General features: G+C 35.3%; 3 protein-coding genes across 5 annotated transcripts in view; 1 reads left to right on the plus strand and 2 right to left on the minus strand.

The window, feature by feature from the left end:
- Window positions 1-5748, minus strand: part of LOC128679408 (somatomedin-B and thrombospondin type-1 domain-containing protein-like) — a 64726-nt gene extending 58978 nt beyond the window's left edge. The window contains exon 1 of the mRNA XM_053761641.2: window positions 5605-5748. The gene's annotated coding sequence lies outside the window, so the exon portion shown is untranslated. The remainder of the gene's footprint in view (window positions 1-5604) is intronic.
- Window positions 5749-8585: 2837 nt separating this feature from the next.
- Window positions 8586-12109, plus strand: LOC128679409 (uncharacterized). 3 transcript variants are annotated; one of them, XM_053761644.1, is made up of 5 exons: window positions 8586-8751; window positions 9504-9634; window positions 10532-10585; window positions 10961-11168; window positions 11435-12109. In XM_053761644.1, the coding sequence occupies exons 1-4, from the start codon at window positions 8645-8647 to the stop codon at window positions 11125-11127; spliced, it is 459 nt and encodes a 152-aa protein (XP_053617619.1). In that variant the 5' UTR covers window positions 8586-8644; the 3' UTR covers window positions 11128-11168; window positions 11435-12109. The 3 variants fall into 3 exon arrangements, with proteins under 3 accessions (XP_053617619.1, XP_053617617.1, XP_053617618.1); XM_053761642.1 differs by having other exon boundaries at window positions 10961-11094; XM_053761643.1 differs by lacking the exon at window positions 10532-10585 and having other exon boundaries at window positions 10961-11094.
- Window positions 12110-21689: 9580 nt separating this feature from the next.
- LOC128679410 (uncharacterized) lies at window positions 21690-23828 on the minus strand. Its single transcript, XM_053761645.1, has 4 exons — window positions 23676-23828; window positions 23046-23159; window positions 22387-22580; window positions 21690-21961 (listed from the first exon to the last, which is right to left on the minus strand). Exons 1-4 carry the CDS (start codon window positions 23740-23742, stop codon window positions 21854-21856), a joined length of 483 nt encoding a protein of 160 aa, XP_053617620.1. The 5' UTR covers window positions 23743-23828; the 3' UTR covers window positions 21690-21853.
- Between the last annotated feature and the right edge of the window lie 170 nt (window positions 23829-23998).

The raw sequence follows: 23998 nt of genomic DNA on the forward strand, positions 1-23998 counted from the left end.
CGGTCAAAACTTTTGGTCTCTGAACTGGTGCAAGTATTATATAGAAGAAAAATAACATTAAACAAATTAAAAATAGTATTAACACTATTATACAACACATTAAATATAGGAGGGAAATATTTGAGTAAGGAAGAAGGAAACCAGGAAGACCTAAATTAACCAGAATTACATCACGAATGTAAAAGAACTAGTAAAAGAATATGTTAACGTCACGATGTCCTATCAAGATATGAAGCGACTAGATGTTTTGAGATAAAATATAGCCTATAGCAATCTTGGATAATGTAGCTTTCTAATGGTGAAATAATTTTTGAAATCGGAGATTACCCGCCTCAAACATACAACTCATAAAATCACAAATTCACAACCGCTTACCTCTTTATAATAATAGTATAGATGAAAAGAGAGCAATGGAAGGAACTACCTGCACGAGCCTCGTTTTTAAAAGATGCCATATTGTGAAATACACGATACAGACATAGGGCCGCGGGTGAAGCCGCGGTCAACCGTTTGTATTTTCAAAAAAAATAAAACATCATATAACCGCCTAATTTCCCGCTGTTTGTCCTGGTCCCAAAATATTATAGGAGCAATTTTCTGTTCAAATACTTTGGGATTGGGATTGCTTCCGTCTCCGGGGACACGTTTAAATAAAAGAATTATTGGAAATATCGGTGTTTGGTTGAATTATTTCTATTTAATTTTCGAGAAAAAATTGCGTCTGTTTATAACATGTCGGTCTGTATCACCGTAGTTTGGACAATAAGTTCGTATCACGTGTTCTAAATAAAACCTAAATCTATACTGTTATTATAAAGAGGTAAGCGTTTATATGTTTGAGGCGGGTAATCTCCGAAACTACCGAACCGATTTCAAAAATTCTTTCACCATTGGAAAGGTACATTATCCAAGATTGCTGTAGGCTATATTTTATCAAAATTACCACGGGAGCGAAGCCCCTGGCAACATCTAGTAGTAAATATTTATATAACCCAGTAAATAATGTCACGACATACGAAAACCCGACTTTAGCAAAAGCTTCTATTTATCAGGTAATAAATATGGATAGACTTCATACTATTACCACATACAATTAAACAAAATCGGTTCCCGCTATCTATCTGTCCCTTTGTATGTTTAGTTAAAAATTTTAAATTGATTATTTGTTATTTCAATGAAAGATGCGTCTGAATAATTATTCTATGAAATGAAAGTTACAAGAATAATGATAACATTATATTATTGTATCGACAGCTCTTTATTATCTATGTTCAAACGAGCTCATTGACCTTCCTAGAATGAAGATCTCCGTTTTTTCCTCTAACGTGATTCATCTAATTAAGGTCGAGTCGGGTATCAAAATTAATCGGCAATGGTTCAATACAACATCATTATATCAATTGCTAGCGCTACACGTGGTCTTTGCACAGAGTTTCGCAAAATATCATCGTGGACAAAAATTGCCTTATTCTAGCAAAACGTAATTTTCGGAGAATTTCCGGGAGTTACCAGTCAATTTGAATGCGATTTTTACACTTCATAGAAATTATCGTGGTCAAAAAATCCTTAAACTAATTTGTATAAGTTATCTACTAATAAAAACCTTGGTTATCGGTCTTTTTAATGGCCTTTTAAATACAATTGAATGAGTACCTGCCCATTCATAAGAGCGCCGTCATGGACAAATTTTATAAGGGCTTCAAGATGATAGAGCTGACGCCATACTTACAGAGACACCTTTAACCTGTGTCACTGGATGACTATTTAGTTGGTTATACTAGATTGTATGAGACTGTTTCCCACTTGCGGTAGGTAGTTGTAAAAGTAATGTCAAATACTTTCCAAATTACTTGAATTATATCTGACACATTAGCAATAACTCAATAGAAAAAATACTTTTGTAAATTAAAATATAATTCATATCAGTCATTAAATATTTTTATATTTAAAAAATACAAATTCCAATACCCCAGTAGCAATAGATTAAAAGGTCATAAAGTACCATTGAAATATTTTTTTAAGCGTATTTCTGTACATACGCCGCAAATGGAAACATTATAGTCATGGCGTGTCACAAACTAACGTCTCCCGCACTCAAGACGAAGCCCTAACTAGTCTCGTCATTCCAAAAAGAGCTAAACAACACCTTTTGTGTGTTTAGTCGGTATTGTGAGGCATTGTTGGGAAGTCACCTTAAAAGCTTAAAAGCTCGGCCGGATATTGTTTTCAAGATTAATGCTCGCAGGACCTGCTCTTGACGTTTTTGATTTTTGATTTTGATTGGTATTTAAAGTTGAATGGGATGGAGTGTTAACCGGAATTCTGTTTATGTACACCTAATGTATAGTTGAAATGACACACCACATATTTGGGCAATACCTAAGTAGTATACTTCTTTATGTAGATACTAGCAGCCTGTCCCAACCTCTATTATATATATATATATATCTGTCTTATAATAAATTATACACTTAATCTTTCCTTAGAAATCACAATATCTATTGTTGAAAACGAAAGCGCGAATATCCGTGCGGTACTTAGTTTTTGCGTTGATCGCGAATGGACAGACAGAAACGGCAGAGGACTTTGTTGGATATTCCGGTTGTAAGGGTCATGGGCGTAAGGCTGAATAAAGATTTACTGTGCAAACCACTATGTAGAAGAGTTCAGTGCATTAGTAAACGGGAGCGAAATAAGAGAAATAAAATTTCTTACCTACGAAAGCATATTTGCTGTTCAAACATGATGTTGAATAATATTTGCAGAGCGACGGAACCACAATAAACAACAACAAACAAGTTGCATATAACCGGTTTTGTTCGGGAAAAAACCGGATTTTTTCCGGATTAAACTTATGTTTGCCAAGGGACCATGGTAAACAACGTTATTTTAAACGCCCGTATATTTTTTGTCACCACTGCAAATCTACATTCTGTGCTTGTAGATATGAATGCAGAGAGGAGTGTACAGTTTTCTCTCTTATCTTAGCGTCTTTGATATGATTATTTCTTAGCTATAAAGCATCGGACCCAAGGATCCTTTTTCCTAAATTTTCATTCCCATTTCGTGTTTATTTCTCAATTTGGCATCAGATAGCCTTAATCAGACCATTGGCTATGCCTGAATCTGGCCATATGTTATGATAGTTTCTTGATCACGCCAGCATACCTTTTTCAACATTATAGGGCGTGTGGTTTCCGTGTAGCATTCGTCACAGTGCTGCATTTGTTATTTTAGCTCAGCTCTGCGGAATTGGCATAAAATATTAATTTTTGACCAGTTGTCGTTTGCATTTCGTATTCAAAATAAATAGCCATATTGCGATTCAGTAATTCTCCAACAAAACGACTGAAATATGCGGTGCGGTGTGTGGTCCTATGTGATATTGGTTACTATTATTGGGGCTAAAATATCATCGAAGTAAGGGAGAAAAAAAATCAATTTATAAATTGTAACTAATAGCTGAAAGAAAATCAATATCGCTGGTTAATTGGAAGAGATCTCAACCCGGGATTATGAATTAATGAATGAAGATTAGTGGAAGTCCAGTCTTTGTGCATTTATCTCTTTAACCGCTGACGCAAATAAAGGGATAGTGTAGTTTTTGTGAGTTATAAATCATTTGTGTGTAGTAATTATTACAACCTTAGGTAATTAATAATGACTAATTGGAAGGGCCGATTTCAAACAAATAGGGTCATCGGTTTGAGAGCTACGATGTAACAGACATACATACAAAGATAGGTGAGATATAGTGAGCAAACGAGCGTGCAGGTCGCCAGATGGTGAGCAAACACCGCATGAGTTTTATTTCGTCAAAAACACATTAATTGCGTTAGAGGTTAAAACAAAAAGGTAACTTGATAGCTGCATTTTAAAGAGTCACTACTGTTCTAGTGTTTTATTTCTAAAATGAAAAGTTCTCCTTCAAAGGGGTTTGTTATCATGCGCTCGGAAAATAAAAAGAACACAGCGGTTCCAAATGTTTCTTTTCACCAATCTTCACCGGTTTTTACTGCAAACTAAAATAACGAACTCGAAACATTTAGATTCAGTTTAACCATACTTCAATCCTAATATTATAACGAGACAAAATTTATATTTTTGTTTGTAAAGAATAAACTAAAAAATTAACGGGCCGATTTTGATGTTTAACACTGAGATAGACGAAACCTTCAGCAGTTATATGAGCTACTTTTTTTATTATTTCACCAAAGCGAAGCCGGAACCGGTCGCTAGTTAATCATACAAATATAAAGATCTTCATAACAAACATAGAAGAGGCTCGCCAATATCGCCATTTCATAGAGAAATACTGTAAATTAAATACGTCTTATTTACTCCTGTGTCCTCTCTATTCTGTCCTCGACGACGACGCTGCGATACGAGAATCAAGCCTTTGAACACGATATTGTGAACTCATCCGTTCCTCATTTCACTCATGCATTTTCTGCTCGTTCCTTCGTGTAATGCCATATTTTATAGGCTATTTAGTTCATGACAAGGATCTAAATATACTTTTAGATAAACTACAAGATTTAGTTTATCCCGGTCTGGGTGATATCGAATTTTGCAAAATATTTAACCAAGATCTTCGTTGAAACTACAATTGCAGCACTTCATTTAATAACTTTTCCCTCTCTCTCTTTCTCATCTGAACGTGTACCCGGTTTCATACACAAACCGGTTTTCATACAACATCAGGATGATCAGTACAAATGTGAATATGACGATGTTCACTATAAAGTTTGAAGTTGACAATTATAACGTAAATTAAAAAGCATGTCTGATTAAAAAAAAAGATGCACAGATAAAATCACATTCACGCTAGATCTACTGAACGGATTTCAATGAAATTTTGCACACGGGTAGAATGGAACCTGGAATAGTACATAGGGAGCTTACACAGGTTGCTTATTATCCCTAGTAGGAAATGTGGATTTTAAATTTGTATGTTTTTAATTGTTCAAACAAGATTTTCTTTCTTTTTTTTCCAAAATAAATTGTGCATTCGACAACTCGATAGTCCGAGAATGTTTGGAAATCATGAGAGTGCTCTGGATGGATTGACAGATTCATTTTGCATCAATGTTTTGTGTCAGTTTCGGAAACTGGCTTTTAACGGGTCTATTCTATATGTAGATGTTTGCAATTTTGAATAAAATAGATAAATATTAATTTATTTCATTACTACTATGCATTAATCTTGATGTCAATAACCCAAGTCTTCATTATATCTTCATCAGGCATCAGTCAAAGTAGATATTTAAAAAATATATAGAGTAGAATAATTTAATAATGGTATTACATAATTCTAACGTAATTTGCAATAAAATGACTCATTTATGAATACTTAGTAACCTTAATAGATATCAAAGTATATATCAGCAATTAATGTGGCCATTTAACTGTTATTTTATTAGTTAATGTTAAACCTACACCTCTAAATTCATTATAAAACCTACTCAATGAAATGAAATAAAATTTAAAACATCGCGCCATAAAAAATAGCTACAGCCACGCACATCACTTTCGAACTACAAAGAAGGAAGAAAGAAAAAATATATATAATAATTCGAATTTTAAAAATTAAGGTCGACTTACAGACGTTCCGGTTGACACAACACACGCGACACGGCACGGGACACGGGAGAAACGCGCGTGCGGCCGGCGTCAGGCACCGGACGACTCTGACTGAAGTGGGATGCTGCGACGGGAACAGACGCGGCGTTTCCGAGATAGACATGATTTAGTTTGGGAAAATATCGTTTCCGCTTCCTGGGAAAATAATTGCAGCGTGATTTTCTTTGTGAAAACAATCCCCATCGCGTCGTAGGTAAAAATAGTACTAATGAATATGTGCCGTAATCTAGAAATATTAATGATCTTATAATATGATTATCTTGATTTAAGGTTCTAAAGCTTAAAGTATAAAGCTTAGTAAAATACTAAACAAAATGTCATGTGTGCATACCAGTCCGTTATTTTTTTTTTCATTTTTTACATAGCACACGAAGAAAAAAAACTTAGCCTTTAAAATGTGTAGTTTATTAGTTTATTCTTTACTTACATCTGCCAGGAACCTACTAATTTGTATTATATTGGGTATGTTACTTTATTAATTATTGGGTATGATAATCCTGTATTTAACTAGTACACGATTATTACACCTAAAAATTAAAAGAAATAGATATATACAGGAACCCATTAAAATAATAAAATAAAAACTCATTTATATGTATAACACGACCAATTCAAATTTAAAATGATTAGAAACAGTTGCGGGAAAAAGAAACATAGTGTCTATGATTTGCACTATTGGCTGCAACCTCCCGCGCCCGCCACTGCCGGTGTTGCCAACAACAGCTACCTATTTCCCATTAATTTGATTCTGTCCGTTCGGAAGTTTACAAAAACTAATTATCATGCCGCTCTTGTCAGACACAGGCCTTATCAAGCTGAGAGCCATTCACCCCGGGCCGAGATAACATGAAATTAGATTGCTTTATATGTTGCTTATTGCTATAATTACAATTTTATTGATGTTATACTCGTTAACTGTTCGGTCATTGGGTTAATGACTTGTTCTGATTCAAATAACTATATATGAGCAAATTTTCTTCATAATTTTTAAAATTTATCAATTAGTTCTAATAATATGTAGGTCTCATGGATTTAATAAGTACGGAGCACCTACTAATTTCCATGTTAGGTCTATACTAGTAATAAATATAACACGTACCTATAGAGCAGGCCGGCGGGGCGGCAGCCGCAGCGCAGTGCTTCACGCCCTGTTTCTGTCAAAACAATAAATCCTTCTAGTAAACAGCGTTCTTCAACAAAATTAAAGATACCTTTTCTCGGGTAAACATTTACAAAGTAAAATACTCTTCAAAGAATTTCACACAATTCCATTCGACGCAAATCGTCCTTTCAAAAAGGCATTCCCGTGACAGAACCCGTTCTATTCTACATTTTTATTTTTAGTTTTTATCGTATAAACACCTGTAGTTTTAGCGTTATAGTCCTTCAGTCAATAACCGTAAAGTTGACTATTAACATCGCATGTTTTAATGAGACGCCTAAAATGGGGTTTGAGTTCTTTTTGAAGCTTAAGTTCAGGGCTATTAGTAGCTTAGGTAGTATATTTTTAGACGTACCAATAAAAATATTCGTGTTGCCATATGCAACTCTCCCGGCGCGATTTCCGTTATACACCGATACATACTGGCCACAATGTTATGACGTTTAGTATAATTTTAGAAACATACCGCCCAGGACGGGTCTTTGCTTTCCGGTGCATTTTTTCTGCCTAGGTTCTTACGGAGTATTTATGGTTCAGACAGATTCAAATGCAGTTTTTTTATAATTCCATGGTGACGATCTATGGTATCTATATATTTGATTCCTGTGCCCCGACCATATTCATTAAGAAATAAACATAACAGAATTTTAAACTGAGATAAAAATAACTCATAGCTTTCTGTATGTTATCATGATTCATTATTTGATTTATTTTATATTAATTACGATCGCTTTGAAAAAAAATATACCTAATAATTAATTTAAAATTTAATTTAATAATTAATAATAATATTATAAAAGCCAAAGTTAGTATTTTTTTTATTTCTTCACGCACAAGCGGCTAGGCCATTTTTATGAAATTTAATATTACTTTTTATCCCAAAATTACGCGATTCCCGTAGTTTTTAGTAAAAAAAAAGTCAGATAGTCAAAGGCGTCTACTGAATCCATGTCAAAATCTCAAATCAGTTATTAAATATACAAGACAACAAATATGAAACGTATATACGTTTCATATATAGTTATAAAATATCATATAATTAATGCGTAATTAATTAAATTACAATTCAAGAACAGCCCTTATTATAAGCTAGACATTGTAATTGTAATGCGAATTGTAAGATTATATCACAATCAGTTATTGTGCAGTCTTCGCTGGAGCGTAAAGCATTGTCTGTTTACATATCCTCAGAAATAATACAACGTAAGCATAGCTACTACAAGTAATATTCTGAATATGTAGTACCTAAACATTTTAGTTATTAAATGAATACACTAAGAAATTAATTATGAATGAAGATTTTGACAAAACATTTGAGTATCTAATAAAATTAATCTGTCCTTAGCACTGAACCGAGAGGTCCCGGGTTCGATCCCGGGTCGGGTCATGATGGAAAATGATCTTTTTCTGACTGGCCCGGGTCTTGGATGTTTATCTATATATGTATTTGTTATAAAATATAGTATCGTTGAGTTAGTATCCCATAACACAAGTCTAGAACTTACAACTTACTTTGGGGCTAGCTCAATCTGTGGATTGAGCTAGCCCCAAAGTAAGTTGTGTGATTTGTCCTAATATATTTATTTATTTTATTTATTCATCTTTTTATGAATATGGTTAGTATTTATGGCTAAATGGCTGTATGGGCTAAGATCCCTTTGCCCTTCCATATATAGATAAACTAAAACAAAAAAATATATATTTATGGCAAATTTTCAGATGACGTAAATTTTCAGGTAAACGTAAATTTAATTTTCTTATATTTCCAACTACCCGCAAATTTCTCAATAAGTTCAGTCTCCACCTATCACGTGCACGTCGTATATTTAAGCCGTTAAAATGTTTTTCGATAGTGAAGTGCTCAATAGTAACAGTTTAAAGAACGCGTGGAGAGCTGCGAACAAACAAGATTTATGCCCTGAAAATGTGCCTTTGCCGAAAGTTTGGTTCGTGTCTTAGAAATTTATACTTATTTTCATACTATTGTTAATTATGTATGTTCTTTTTACATGGTAATGTAAAACGGAATTAATTAAGAACGTTTAATTTTTCTTTCTTTTCTAATTATTAATTTAAAATTATTGACAGATTGTCCTGGGTCTTAGATGTTTATATATGAGTTTATTTATACTATTATTATAAAGAGGTAGGCGTTTGTGAGTTTGTATGTTTGAGACGGGTAATCGCCGAAACTACCGAACCGATTTCAAAAATTCTTTCACCATTAGAAAGGTACATTATCCAAGATTGCTATAGGCTACATTTTATCAACATTCCCACGGGAGCGAAGCCCCGGACAATATCTAGTATGAATATATTTTAAAGAAATTATAGTATCGTCATTATTTAAAAAACTTTCACGAGTTGAAACTTTAACACAATCTGTGTGACTGTGTGACATTTATATGTTACTAAGTACAGTTATTTCTATGTAAAAATATCGTAATGTTTTTGACTACCTCCGTGGCCTAATGATCATCACTGGAGGTCCCGGATTCGATCCCCGGTCTGGTCAACATGGAAAATGATCTTTTTCAGATTGACCTGGGTCTTGCATGTTTATCTATATATTTATATGTTATAGAATATAGTATCGTTGGTTTAGTATCCCATAACACAAGTTTCGAACTTACTTTAGGGGTAAATCAATCTGTGTGATTTGTCCCTATATATATTTATTTATTTATTTTGTCCCCAGCAAATTGTTAGACAGTTGGATAGCCAGCGACTACCAAGATCCCTGCAGACGAATGTCCCTGAGAACATCCTCAATACTCGTAGACGGCGCTGCAAAGCTGTATCATCAGGGACTCAATGATCTACTCAAAGGTACCCTTAATAGCACTACTTACCAAATTATGAACAGAGCCGAATCAACCATAGCATAGACACGTGGCCAAGGCTAATGCGGACCCTGGGCTCCTACGCTCAAAGGCTGAGGAATTAACTGAGAAAATGCTAAGGTGAGAGAGAGGCAAGTGGCCATGGTCCAGTCACAGATACCTATGACCGTTCCGCGACTGCGTAAAAGAATTTGAAAGTAAAACTACTCGTATTCATATTTTGCGACCTGGTAAAGCAGTGGCGCAGCTGGCGCAGTAGTAAAGTACTTGCCTCCGAGTCGAAAGGTCCCGGGTTCGATCCCCGGTCGGGACTTTATGGAAAATGGTATTTTTCTCATTGACCCAGTTCTTGAAAGTTTATCTATATATGCATTTATTATAAAATATAGTATCGTTGAGTTAGTATCCCACACAAAGTCTGTACCTTACTTTGGGGCTAGCTCAATCTGTGTGATTTGTCCTAATATATTTATTTATTATTTGCAGAAAGCTATTGCAGAATTTATCTTCTTTTGCCAATTGAACTTATATGAACATATATATGTAATTACTATGGGCTTAACAAAAAAAAACATAATTACATATGTATTTTTGGACACAAACACGGTTTAATAAAAATAATTAGAAAAACGCCCATGATTTAAATTTCACTATTTATCATTGCATAAAACGATAATTATTATTAATCGAAATAAAATAAAAAAAATTGGTAGTTCAACTACTGTCAAATTATTAAGAGCTCACCTCACCGTCAGTGAAGTAATCTCATTAACTGACTGTGTCTATATATGACGCCTGAAAATGGCTTCACTTACGCTGTCCTGTCCTGTCATGCTCGCGGCCATTAGAAATAATAATTTATCATCGGTTTTATTGATTTCAGATGTGTATAAAATGGAATACCAAATGATCACTCGTAAGAGACGATGGAGTGATCGTAAGTATCAAATGGAATTAATCAAATAACTTTCATTTATGCTTTAGTAGGTACTATAGGATATTTAGTACAAAACAACAGTACTCATAAAGTTTGTGTTTGTCACCATTTTGACGCACCTCTTGAAACCTATATCATTCTAATTAAGTACCTACATCCGTGCGTATAGGTCATGATTTTCATTCATACTCCCTATGATTTCAAACGACAACAAAATATAATTATATACTTATATAACGCAAATTTATTGTATGTAGAGCATTATAAAAAGCTAAATAATATCAATAAAAAACACCAAAAAACGTTTTCCTCCAAAAGAAAAATGGCACGCGATTATAAAAAAAAGTATAAAGCTATTTGTTACATTTGTTCCAGATTTGAATTCTGAAGAATTTGAACAATCGAATGACAATGAGAGCTCCCCGGGGCATAGTGCCTCGACTGTCAAATCTGACAGTTTTGATTTTGACATATATAAAAGCGGGAAATCAAAGAAAAACGACATGTCGGTTCGTATTTTTGGGACTGCTATAATGATTTAATGAAACGTAAATGTTATTCAATGGATCTCACATTTTTTGACGTAATCTTTTTGTTTTTATTTTATTATTTGGAATGATGTATAAAAGAAATGCGCGATCAAACAAACATAGCTCACGGATTGATACTTGATATCATATTTTTAATAAAACACTAACTATTGGATTTTAAAGGGTTGTAGTTTAGGGTGTATGTGGGTTATAGTTTAGATGCCTTGTGAATTCTGAAATAGACCAATGTTCAAGTGACTGGTGATAGGTAGTTGTACGTATTCTCCATCATATTCATACCTTTCATTTCATTTCACAGGATTCTCGGCGAAATCACTGTAAGAAGAAAAATAACAATTCTCTAATCATCACTTCCGAGGCGAGACAAAACAAAAGCACAAGTAATGAAGAATTTCCGATTGGACAAATTTTTATTTACGAAAATCACATGTCCAAAGTACCTAGTAAAATAATAATAGGCAAAATAAACTCTGATGTGAAGAAAAATATTAAATTCTAACTCATTTTGTAAGTTGATTATCCACATAAGTGCGTGGTTATAAATTTAGGTTTAATTTATCCCATATGTATTATTACAATGTACTTATTTTATGATTGTTTTAAAACATGTCTCAGTTAAGTATTGTTTTTTCTTTCAATTCTTTTAAGACTCGTGGTTAAAAAGAAGTCCTTTGTGTTACAAAATCTATAAATATTTAAATATTACTTGTTCCCAAAAAAGGGTTGAAAATTTGGAGCACATGTTTATTATTCAAATCTGCGAGTTTCGTTATAAAAACATTGTATATTGCACAAGAAACAGCAATATTTATGCAAAATATTTGTCCCGCGGAAATAGGGAATATCCTGAGTGTTTCTGGAATGGAAAATCGTGAAATGGGTCCTGTTACAAGTGTGTACTTATATTTTTTATTTGTAATAGTAAAGTTTTATGTTATTATCCATAAATATATGTAACTACCTACTGTTAACATACTGTTGTTTTGTTTAATATATTGTCAATGATGTCACTATCATCGTCATTTCATAATATAAAATAAAGTCGCTTCCCTGTCTGTCTGTCCTTATGTATGCTTAGATCTTTTAAAGATAGTATGATTCCTGAGGAAGGTACACCAAAGTGTATAATTTATTATTGTTTTACTGGAGCGAAGCCGCGCCGGTCCGCAAGTCATTGAATAAAATTAAAACATAACCTAGTACCTACCTAGGTATTTTTGTAGGTACCTAGGTAAGTATGTAAAATTCACTATGTATTACCTATTTACTTATAAAGAAAAACTCATCAAGATACACAGCCTGAAATTAAATTCTGTCCAAAAGCGTTAGCTTTTTTATTGAAGTTTTAATACGCTTGTGATGTTATCATAAACGTACTAAGTTCTTAATTACGCTCACAGTGTCATGATCGGCAAAAATACGAAATCCTTTTCGAACAAGTGGGCCAGCATTGACGGGGTCGTGGGCTGGGCTGGGCTATTGTCACAGTTTATAAATGACCCTTTCAGCCGATTCAGTCAATATCGATGGCCCATTGTGTTGCGGAAGGCTTAAAGCTGTTTTCTTTATCATTATAACTTAACGGTTAACGGTGATTTGGAATCATTAGCTGTCTAAATTAGAAAATATATATTATTAATGCGGAAATAATTACGTACGATTGTCCGAGTTAGAATATTTTTTAAATAAATGTGGGTCATTGTTATGCTATCAAAAACTTTGCATTTTTGTCATGTCATGCAATGAATGTCGCTTTGCATTACACACATAATTTGTTTTTTCAAGTTGTTTCTTTTCAAATTAAATTTTATAATCATAAAAATAAATAAATAAAATAAAACTACTTTCATTGTTTAACTTTATTACACAAAATACAATTATTTAAATGTGAAGTTGAGATGCGGGCTTCGTTTCAGTTTAATTCTCAGTTCAATAAAAAGGACAAAGTCTACTGATATAATAGGTGTTATAAAACCTTTGCTCTCATGGGAATTACTGAATAAAATGTAAGTAACCCATTATGTTGATCCAGGCTACGTGTAGTCTGTACCCCCCGACGTGTTCCCATCTTGTCGCGATGGTGAGGCTTAGTAACCGGGGGGGCTGGTCTGACACAACCAGCCACTCCGGTGAACCAAGAGGTACCCAAGACCCAGAGACTTTGGTGGGTGCTCTGGGCCTGGTGGACGGTTCCCTCGGTAGTACTGCCATTGGATGGTGATCCGCCACCAGCCTTTGGATGTGGAAACTAGAGGGGACTAGAGGTGGGGTCGCGGGGGTTTGTCCTCCGCGACCACAGCGCGGCCGTGGTGCTGAACACGGTGCGGTGGGGCCGCAGGGGAAAAGGAGAGTCGGTATGTCTCTCGACGATCCCCCTGTCCTCTGCGGCCGAAGGGTGGCTGCCTCTGTATCGGGCGTAATGTGTGGGTGTCACCTGCCTATCACCTGTTGCACCCGTACAGAGGCAGACTTGTGGCACCCAGGATTTTGTCGTGTGTGTCCTGTGTGTGTTGTCAGGACCAGCGGTCGGTGATGCCCGCGCTCCCCCCGTCAGCTTTCTGACTGGTGTGCGGAGTGGGCTTGATGGTCCGCGCCACGCTCGCGTGGCGTAAGGGGCGGGTAGTTAGCACTTGTGCTTGCTGCCCGCCCAGGTCGGGGCCGAAAGGCCGGCCGGGGGGGCGTCGCGGTGAAATGCCTAGCGACCCCGTAACGTCCCCCATAACGGCAGCGTGAAAACGCCCCAGGGGTTTAGTGGGTAGGCTGGGCCGACTAGCGGCCCAAGAGTCCCACACTCAGTGCGTAACAAGCATTCCCCTGGGTAAACAAAAAAAATGGCTACGTGTAGTCTCTAGAGGTGTAAAAAGTATATATAAAAAGTACCTAGGTATAAATGACAATAATTTTGACCAAGGTAGATAATTTCGTAACTAATTACTAACTTAAATCGATTTATAACTAAGTAAACTAAAAATATATATAAGGTACTTAAGCACATAAGAGAAAAACTTTTAGTAATAATTTAGAAACCTATATACTAATTACGAGTAACTACATATACTTATGTATTCGTAGCTATTCAGCCGAACTCGTAAAAAGCTGAATTCGTTCGAAAACTTCAATCAAGTTCGCCATTTTTATTTCGCATTGCTTCCAGAATGTTCCCAACTGCTCGGGGTAATGGAGGGCGGGAAAATAGAGTGGCCGGACAGACCTACACGACATTTTGTTTCTACTAGATACGGCTTCAGAATTGAATAAACATGCAAAGTTATGTTTGGACAAAATCTTGTAATCTGAAAATTTAGCCTTAAAATTGCACAATATCGACACGCATAGGTGAATGACCAGGTTTTTTTTTATTAAAGTGTAGGTTACTAAATTCGTTACCGTGAAAATATCCTAATAAAATGTATATGATATACCTATATATGTTGGGAATAATATAGATTTGTAGACTTCTATTGGTGAAAATATTTTGGTGAAAATATTTTTTTTTTTTTTATTTTTGGGTTGGATTGGCGCGATTGGAGAGGCGCGCATCTACCTTAAGTTGCCGCGTGATTATAAATTGAAAACCAGTAGATATATCTCTCGTTCCGATACTAAACAGTGATAGTTACAAAATATAGACACCATCTAATAAAATTGTGAAAACAGACGTTAAAAAAGTGTCCAAACTGTGGAAATATCAAGCAAATTATTAATAAAAACCGTTGGTGTTAGCTGTGTTCCTGACCTACGACAACCCGCGGCTCGCTCACAGGCGTGAGTCACCCCTGTCGGCTCGCTGAGCTGTGTCATCGTCAGAACAAAACTCCGCGGCAGTAAATAGCGATAAGTATTATGCCCGATATTAAGATCTTCATTTAGCAACAAGATAGAAAATTTTAATATGTCTTCACAGTGCGCTGGATGCAAGCAAAAATTACCTAAGAGAGAATATCTTACTTGTGCTTATTGTGATAACCAATATGATTTAGAATGTGCAAATGTATCAATTGCGCGTTTCAATAACACCATGACTGAAGCACATAAACATTCATGGAAATGCCCAGACTGCCAATGCAAAACACCAAAAACAGGAAATAATGATAACACACCAGTTTGCGAGGCAAAAAAGCCAAGCAAAGTGCACCAAGTTTTACAATGTCAGACCCAAACAAACGTAACACAGAGAAAGAAAAATCCATCAATAAGACAGGACGAAACAACCTCCTTAGAGGATTTAAGTATAATTGAAGATACTGCTTACCTACAAAACCTTGACAGCACACAAAGAAATATAAGTACAGAAATAACCGTACAAATGTTAAGTGACGTTATCGTCCAAAAGCTCCAGGAAAATAATACGAGTATTATAGCACAGATACAAAACACAATCCAGACCGAAGTACATAAAGCTGTTAATGAATTAAAAAATGAATTAAGAAATGAATTTAAAAAGGATACAGAATACTTAAAGACGGAAAACAAAAATAGGAAAATTGAAATAGATCAACTTCAGGGAAAAATTGAAACACTAACACAGGAATGCATATTACTAAAAAACGAAATGAGCAAATTAGAAGTAAAAATCGTTCCTACAGGAGAATACACATCTGAAAACAACTGTAAAAAATTTGTTTTATACGGACTTGCGGAATACTACAAAGAACCAGAACATAGCCTGCATGATAGAATACACAGAGTGTTTCAAGACTTGCTGCATGTCAACCTGACCGGCTATATCGAAGAAACACGCAGAATCGGCAGATATAATGGAAACGGAAATCGCCCACTTGTAGTAGAATTAATAAGTAAACGTATGGTCAAATATATACTGGACAACAACCACTACTTTCAAGGCACAGGTCTATCAGTTTCGGATTATCTGGACAATAATAAGAGGAAAGAGCGAAAACTCATGCGTGAAGAAATGATGCTAGCCCGACAAAGGGGATCTCATGCTATAATACGAAACAACGAACTATTTATAGATGGCGAAAAAATAAACCTTGAACATAGACTTCACACAAATCTTAACGCCAAGGAAAGTACCTCAGCTACCCTGAAAATACGAACGGAAAAAGAAGGAATAGATCAAAAGAAACATCAGCATAAAAACAACAACGACGACAACCTTCCGTCTCAAATCTATAGCAATAGTTCCTTTCGCAAATACCAATCTACCTCTTCAAATTATCTATCAGAATATGCAGAGCGTCTGCAATAAGCAAGAACAACTAGAAGCTTTCATAGACAGTAACTCGACCTACCAAGCAATATGTATATCGGAATCATGGATAACCCAAGAAAAACAAGACCTAATACACTTCACCGGGTATAAAATGGCAGGATCTTTTATAAGGAAAAACCAAGCAGGAGGAGGAGTATGCATACTGCTGCAAGATCATATTGAATACAAAGAAAAGCGAGATATCACAAATCTGTCTCTTCAGTATCGAGTGGAAGTATGCGCAGTCGAACTTGTAAAGGAAAATTTAATTATAATTCTTTTATATTGGAATGGATTAGATGAGGCCGCGTTTTACAGTCGCTTAAAGTTAATACTTAATCTTATAAATAAAAAATACTCTAAGTATAATATAGTCGTCGGCGGGGACTTTAACATAAATATTCTAAAGCGTAACAATAAATGTCTCAAACTTTTAAATCTAATGTCAGAATATAATTTTAAACAACACATCAACAAACCAACGCGTATAACAAAGACAACTTCACGCTGTCTAGATCACATATATACCAACTTCGACGATAAATTTATTATTCAAACCTCTGTAGAAGAGTTAGGTTTTTGTGACCACGCATCTACAAGTATAAATCTAAAAATTCCACAGCAAAATATAAATAACAAAACATGCTGGTATACCAAAAAACGGTTATATAATAATAAGAAAAACATATCAAATTTTAGACAAAAATTGAGTTCGATCGAGTGGAAGAACGTATTAAAACCTAATGTAAATATAAATACCAACTATGAAATATTCCATAATATATTAGATAAATTACTTAACGAAAATATACCAAAAATAAAAATAAAACTAAGAACAAACTTTAACAAATATTGGATAACAAAAGGTATAAAAATATCTTGCAAAAATAAAAGGTTATTAAAAATACTCACTCAAAAAACGAATAGTCCTATTTTAAACCAACATTACAAATCATACGAAAAAACATTAAAAAAATGTATTACTTACTCTAAAAAGTTGCATTATATAAATAGAATTAAATTAGCAAACAATAAGACGAAAGCAATGTGGAATATAATAAAAGAGCGAACGAATAAAAATAAATCTAAAGAGAAAGTAAACATTAAATTAAAAATCAATAACGCGGAATTTTCAGATCCACAACAAGTATCAAATTCTTTTAATAATTTCTTCGCGAGTATAGGCGACCCTGACCATACACCAGGCAGCAGCCGCCCGCGCCCGTGCGGTCGCTCAGTTATAAGTCCATCCGAAAATAGCATGTTCCTCGCCCCAGTAACTCCGCAAGAGGTACAAAAGGCCATAAAGAACTTAAAAAACAAAAAAAGTTTCGGAATTGATGAAATACCACCTTGTTTGTTTAAAGAATGCTATGAAGAATTAACTCAACCACTAACATTACTTATAAACCAATCTTATAGCGAAGGTATCTTTCCTAGCCTTCTAAAACAAACAATCATTAGGCCAATTCATAAAAAGGACAAAAAAAACGACCTAAATAACTATCGTCCGATAGCCCTTCTTCCAACCGCTTCGAAAATATTCGAAAAAATTATCTGCGATCGTGTTTATAAATTTTGTGAGAAATACAAATTATTTGATGAGTGCCAAAATGGTTTTCGCAAAAATCGGTCCACCACTTTGGCTGTATACAAGTATATGCGGGAAATAATAAAGATTTTAGAAAATAAACAATACGGCATTGGAATACTATTGGACATGACTAAGGCATATGATAAAGTCCAGCATAACATACTATTGAATAAATTATACGGAATAGGAATTCGCGGTACTGCACTAAACTGGTTTGCATCCTACCTACAAGACAGACAGCAGTACGTAGAAATCGAGTACTATGACTATAACACGAAGGAAATACAAACAATTCGTTCAGAAAGTAAAACTGTGAATGCATCTATCCCTCAGGGAAGTGTAGTCGGATGTCTTTTGTTTCTCATTTACATAAACGACCTACCAAAAGTTATAAAAGAACCGTGCGTCCTTTTTGCAGACGATATCTCTTTGCTCACGTCATGTAAAAATGGGACTAATATTCACAATAAATTACATTCCATACTTACCAATACTTCAAAATGGCTGAACGAACATAACTTGGATATTAACTTCAAAAAAACAAAAATTATGTGCTTCCACCCTCACCAAAAAAAGCCACTAAATATAAACTTTGAATTTAATGGAACTAAAATTGAATGCGTAAATAATTTCACTTTGCTCGGTTTAGATATAGACAATCACGTAACATGGAAAACACATATAAAAAAAATTCATTCCAAATTATCCAGTTTTGCGTACGCCCTTCGTGAAGTAAAGAAAACAACTAATATCGATGCATCTTTAACGATGTACTATGCTTATGCCTATGCCTGGCTTAATTACGGTATTATTCTTTGGGGAAACAGTCCAGACGCGCACACCCTACTCACCATGCAAAAGAAATTAATAAGAATACTTGCAAATATCCCACAATATGAAAGCTGTAAATCATATTTCCAAAAATATAATGTGCTAACAGTACCTAGTGTGTATATATTTGAAATAGCTAAATTTGTTAGGAATTATCCGGAATATTTTACAAAACTAGGTGACCTAGAAAGGAGATACCCACAACGACATAAAAATAAATTAGTAATGCTAATAAACCGTCTTCGATTAAATTCAACAAGTACGTTAATAATGTCTATAAAAATTTATAATAAATTGCCTAAACAACTGACAGAGGAAAAAAAGGATAAATTATTTTTGAGCAAATTAAAACAATACCTTATAAATAAAGCATATTATAGCGTCAATGAATTTTTAAATGAAAAATTATAAACAAATATGTAGGTTCGATATATAAAATTATTTATTTACTTATTTAATTATAATATCAAATGAAATATAAGATAAATACTGAAATAATTATTTAATTTAATATTATTATTTGAGTGCGACCTCCTCTTTTCTAACCATTTGCTGTGCCCGACAGGGTCCATAAATGTTCTAAAATGTATTGTTGTGATCTTATGTACTTTATGGTTCGCAATAAAGTATTGAGTATTGAGTATTGAGTATTGGGAACTGTTGAGTAGCTCAGGAGATTAGTCTCATTCACGAGTACACTACAACATACTGTACTTCTTCATTAAGATATTTGTATTGTGTACATATTAAATTCCCCCAAATCACTTCCAGATTTAAACTCTTCTTATAAAAACAATAAGATCTGAATAATGTCTAGTTTCACCCATGGTGATAAATGACAAACTATATATAAGCTTGTGTTTAACTGCGGCCGTATTGAAAATTGCTCGCTTTACATGCAGTCTTGAGTATTCCAGCTAAAGAATAAGTGGCTTTTTTTGAAAAAACTTGGTTTACCCTTTGACATTGCGAATTTGCAGAATTGAGTGATGTTTTTGTTACCGATACATAAGTCGTTCCCTGCATTAATTCATACTGTGGGCTGGCGGCAATGCGTATGCTTTTACTATACTGTGACACGCGCAAATAACGCGCCTTATTTGGTAATGTTTGCGGTCCTCGATCGTGATTTGCGAGCGCCAATCGTGTCTATAGTCCGTGGATAAAGTAGCAGAATAATATCAAATAAAAAATATATAATCACTTTTATACCTGAAGTTTCAAGATTCTTTTTAAACAGTTGTTAATAATAACGATGGATTTTAATGAGAATTTTATTATAATGGATCTTAAGAAATTATGATAAATAAATAAAGCTGCATTAGATTTGGGATCAAATTTATTTATTTCTCTGCATATGTAGTCGAGTGTACATCTAAGCTTTTAAGTTTGAATGAATTGATACGTAAAAGTTTAATGCGAGCTTTCTTCGACACTGAAATAGAACGTACGAGTGCTTACGAGCTGCTACCGAGGTACCACGATAGTAGCTCGTACTTAAATTGTCAGCTCACATGTATAAAGGTATAGTCGAAAGGGAATTTCAGGATATAACTAATATTATAGAAGCGAAAGTAAGTTTGTTACTTCTTCAAGGTTTATCGGCTCAACCAAACGTCTTGAAATTTTGCATACGTAGTTTGAAGTACGGAGAAGGACATAGGGTATCTTTCATCACAGAAAAAATACTGTTCCCGAGGAAGATTTACGCGGACGAAGTCACGGGCAAAAGCTAGCTTAGTTATATAACTAATTTATTTAATTCTAAAACAGGTATAGTATAACGACTCATAAGAACAAAACTGTTTGAACTGGTGTAATGTGATTTTTTTTATGTGGGAAATAGTTATAGGGTGGTTATAGGCTATATTTACCGCAGGTGGAGTCGCGGGCAACGGCTACTTGATATAATAAAGCCAGCTTTCACAAAAAGCAAATTGCGATAGGTATTTTTACGCCATTTCGAGTCAGCCGGAAGCGGATGTCCGGTCTGGTGACGTGTTGTGAAAATAGTATTTCGGCAAGGTTTAACAAACACATCCGGTGTGTAGGTGTCATCAAGCTATTTTTCGGGGATTGTATTGAATACGGAAACAAGTTTTTATTTTATGTTAATAAAGAAGCACTACAAAGCTTCTGTCACGGCTCCGCTCCGGCGCTGTGGGGCTCTGGCGACATCATCGCTTGATCGTCGCAGATGGTATTCGCTCACCACCGCAGCTCAGTTATAATCACTTCGCGGGCTGGCTCATCCTTCCGCGCCTAGGTCCGACAACATAACGTAGAATCGGTTTGCACAATGCACTCTCATTTTGGGCATTATTCAATTTGCGCGGGCATTTTTGATACCGTCCCATTAATCACATAGTCCATATATTACGTACCTACATTTCCATAGAGGTATTTTTCCTTAGAGCTAAAAAAATAAAATCACGGACTACAGTGAAATTTATTTTCACAAAATGTTTAAAAAGATTTAAACCGGAATACGCGCATATTTCACAGCCAATGTGTCAATGTGTCGTCAGACGCATGCTATGTGACATCACGCTTGCGTTAACTGATGGACACTGCAATTCGTAGCGTAGCGAAACTTTTCCGAACCAACAATTTTCTGTAATGTGACATGTAACATGTCGCATTGCGTTTAAAAACATTTCTATTTATGTGAAAGTAGTACAAAATGATGAAGAAGTGAAGAATTAATCAAAGCAATTGTGACAACTGATGTGGTAACAGCCCAAGTCGAACGCTTAGAAAATTTCATAAAATTTATTATTTTAATTAAATATTTATTAAGGTAAGAACATACTCCACTAAATGCTCTTCCATTTCTAATTTTCAACTAACAGAAGTCTAATTCCAGCAGGACTCCTTGTTGCTAAGACAATTATAAATATGAAATAATATAAATAATAATAAGTATATTTATTTGAAAAATTCGAAATCAGTTTAACTACATTTTTGTACAGTCACAGCGTACAGTCGCAAAACGCACATCAAAGTTACCCTTCATGGATCTCTTTTGCGGTGATAATTGAGACTTTGGGATGACTTTAGGGACAAAATAAAGAATCTTAAGCAACGGACAGTGGGGCGGTGATGACTATCGGCACACGAACGCAGAAGATGGCTTCATGTGTAGCGTCATCGATGACCCGGAATTCTACGGGAGCTGAGGTTCCCTGAAACAACACATTGACAACTTTATTCCATATGGCTTAAATAAACAGTCCTCTCTGATATATTAATGGGTATCCAATATCTTCCCAAAATGTCTCGAGCGCAGTTTTTGAGAATAAAGTGGCAAAATGCTGGTCGGGAGGTAAGTTATGGAGAGTGCTTTAGCTTGTACATAGCCAGACGCTGGGGGCTATCATCCTCACATGGTCCTGCAGTTACATTCACTAAAACGCCAATTAACACATGGATGCACTGTGCTCCATTAGTGAGTATGAAAGCCGACAAATACAGCCGTAAAATTACAGCCGAATCTTCAAAATTCTGAGTTTGACTTTTAGTCTGACCTCGTGCTTCGCAGCGTCGCAGCGTCACAGCCCCAAACGCAACCAGGTAACACGGAGATGAGAGAAGATGCTTGTGGAATTACCTGTGGGAAGATCTCTTCAATGTGTAGCCTTAGAGTGTAGTGCAAGATTTCTCCTTGGTTAACAGGACAGGAGCGGTTGTTCAAGTAGTTGCAGGTATAAGAAATCTCGCCCAGGTCGTAGGGGACGGGGATGCTGATGGCACCAATACTGAGGTAAAATGTAGCCAGGGTGCGCATGGAGTCCAATGAGTACGCTGAAATAATAGCTCGTGTCAAGAAAATACTCAAATCTCATCAATCATTAACAGCCATTAAAACGTCCACACAACTGATGCACAGGCTTTCCTAATCCATGGATAAGGAATACGGGCCCACAACGCGAGCCCCTTGCGCATTGCCGGGTTTTAATTACTGCAAACATAACCGGCATCCACGAGTTCACGTGCCTTCCAAACCACGGAGAAAATCAAGGTAATAAATTGTCAGTCACCCATATACCTAATGACCGACCATTGTGAGAGTGTCTTAACCGTCACTATCACAGATCGCCTATGAAGAATCGCCATTTAGTGGCAAGTAAAAGCCATTGGGCTAGTCGAATCAAATGTAAAACAGAACAGTTTTACAGCCTTTATAGATAAAGGTGTGGGAAGGATGCCTTTGTTAGCTTGCAAGGGAAAGTGATTGTTGTAGCAATGTCCTGGAGAAGAAGAACTTACGAGGTTTGAAGATGGCGTGCAGCACAAGGTCCTCCCGTTGTGGCAGCGCGCAGGGGGCGGCCTCACAGCCCTCGATGATGGTGTGCAGAGGAAGGTTACCACTGTTGACAGTACCTGAAATTGTCATTATTATTTATATTTATGTATATGTACACTACATAACAGTGTAAATATAAAACTTATAGGAAACGAAGTACAAAGATACTACTTATTTGTATAGAAATTTCTTCTAGTAGACTCGTGGATTTTGTATTACGTGAATGATATTTACAAAAGATACCTTATACGATCACTCTGCTGTTTGCCTGTGTGAATACCCATTTTCTACAAAATACTTGGTATCAAATTCTTCTTTTCGAGTGTGTTATTCCCAAAACTGCTGTCAGTTTTTTATTCAACTAAACTTTTTTATTTAACCTCAAAATGTTGAATGTTCAGCTGTGATTTTACAACCGGCAACCTACTAGACGTTAACTCCCTGGGAATGCTATTGTTACCTATGTGTCATCCAGGGGAGGAAATAAAGTTCTGAACCAAAACGCAACCACATGCCATAGCCTTTTACATAAATGTCTAATAAGCATTAAATTCTAAGACATCCGTTTCCATTCAAAAAGATAGTGTACTCACATGACTGAGTGGACTGCGCGTACGCTCCTGCAAACACTGCACAAATTAAGACAACCAATCGCAACATGGTGAAATATTTTTTTCTATTTTTTGTTGCTAACAGAGCAGTGATTCGCGGTTCGGACAATAATAACCGTTTTAAAATTTTCGTTAATATAAGTAACGATAAATATCCAGATAAGATTATATCAACAAGTGACATGCAGGTAATTAGTGGAAATCAAATTAAACGTTATAACAGATACCGGATATTCTGTACGTGTGTGGTCTGAGGACCTACTTCTTGAAATTCTATGACAATATGGAATTGACTAAAAATCCTA

Source organism: Plodia interpunctella, chromosome 21, assembly GCF_027563975.2.
Source record: "Plodia interpunctella isolate USDA-ARS_2022_Savannah chromosome 21, ilPloInte3.2, whole genome shotgun sequence".
Taxonomy (NCBI): domain Eukaryota; kingdom Metazoa; phylum Arthropoda; class Insecta; order Lepidoptera; family Pyralidae; genus Plodia; species Plodia interpunctella.

Bases quoted from the DNA above. Each gene is read 5' to 3' on its own strand.
- LOC128679410 (XM_053761645.1), bottom strand. From the start codon at position 23,742: ATGTTGCGATTGGTTGTCTTAATTTGTGCAGTGTTTGCAGGAGCGTAC. The intron at 22,581-23,045 runs GTAAGTTCTTCT...CTATTATTTCAG, and splicing joins GCACGCCATCTTCAAACCTC to CGTACTCATTGGACTCCATG. The intron at 21,962-22,386 runs GTAATTCCACAA...GTGTTGTTTCAG, and splicing joins TTGAAGAGATCTTCCCACAG to GGAACCTCAGCTCCCGTAGA.
- LOC128679409 (XM_053761642.1), top strand. From the start codon at position 8,645: ATGTTTTTCGATAGTGAAGTGCTCAATAGTAACAGTTTAAAGAACGCG. The intron at 9,635-10,531 runs GTACCCTTAATA...TATTGATTTCAG, and splicing joins ACTCAATGATCTACTCAAAG to ATGTGTATAAAATGGAATAC. The intron at 11,095-11,434 runs GTTCGTATTTTT...TTCATTTCACAG, and splicing joins CAAAGAAAAACGACATGTCG to GATTCTCGGCGAAATCACTG.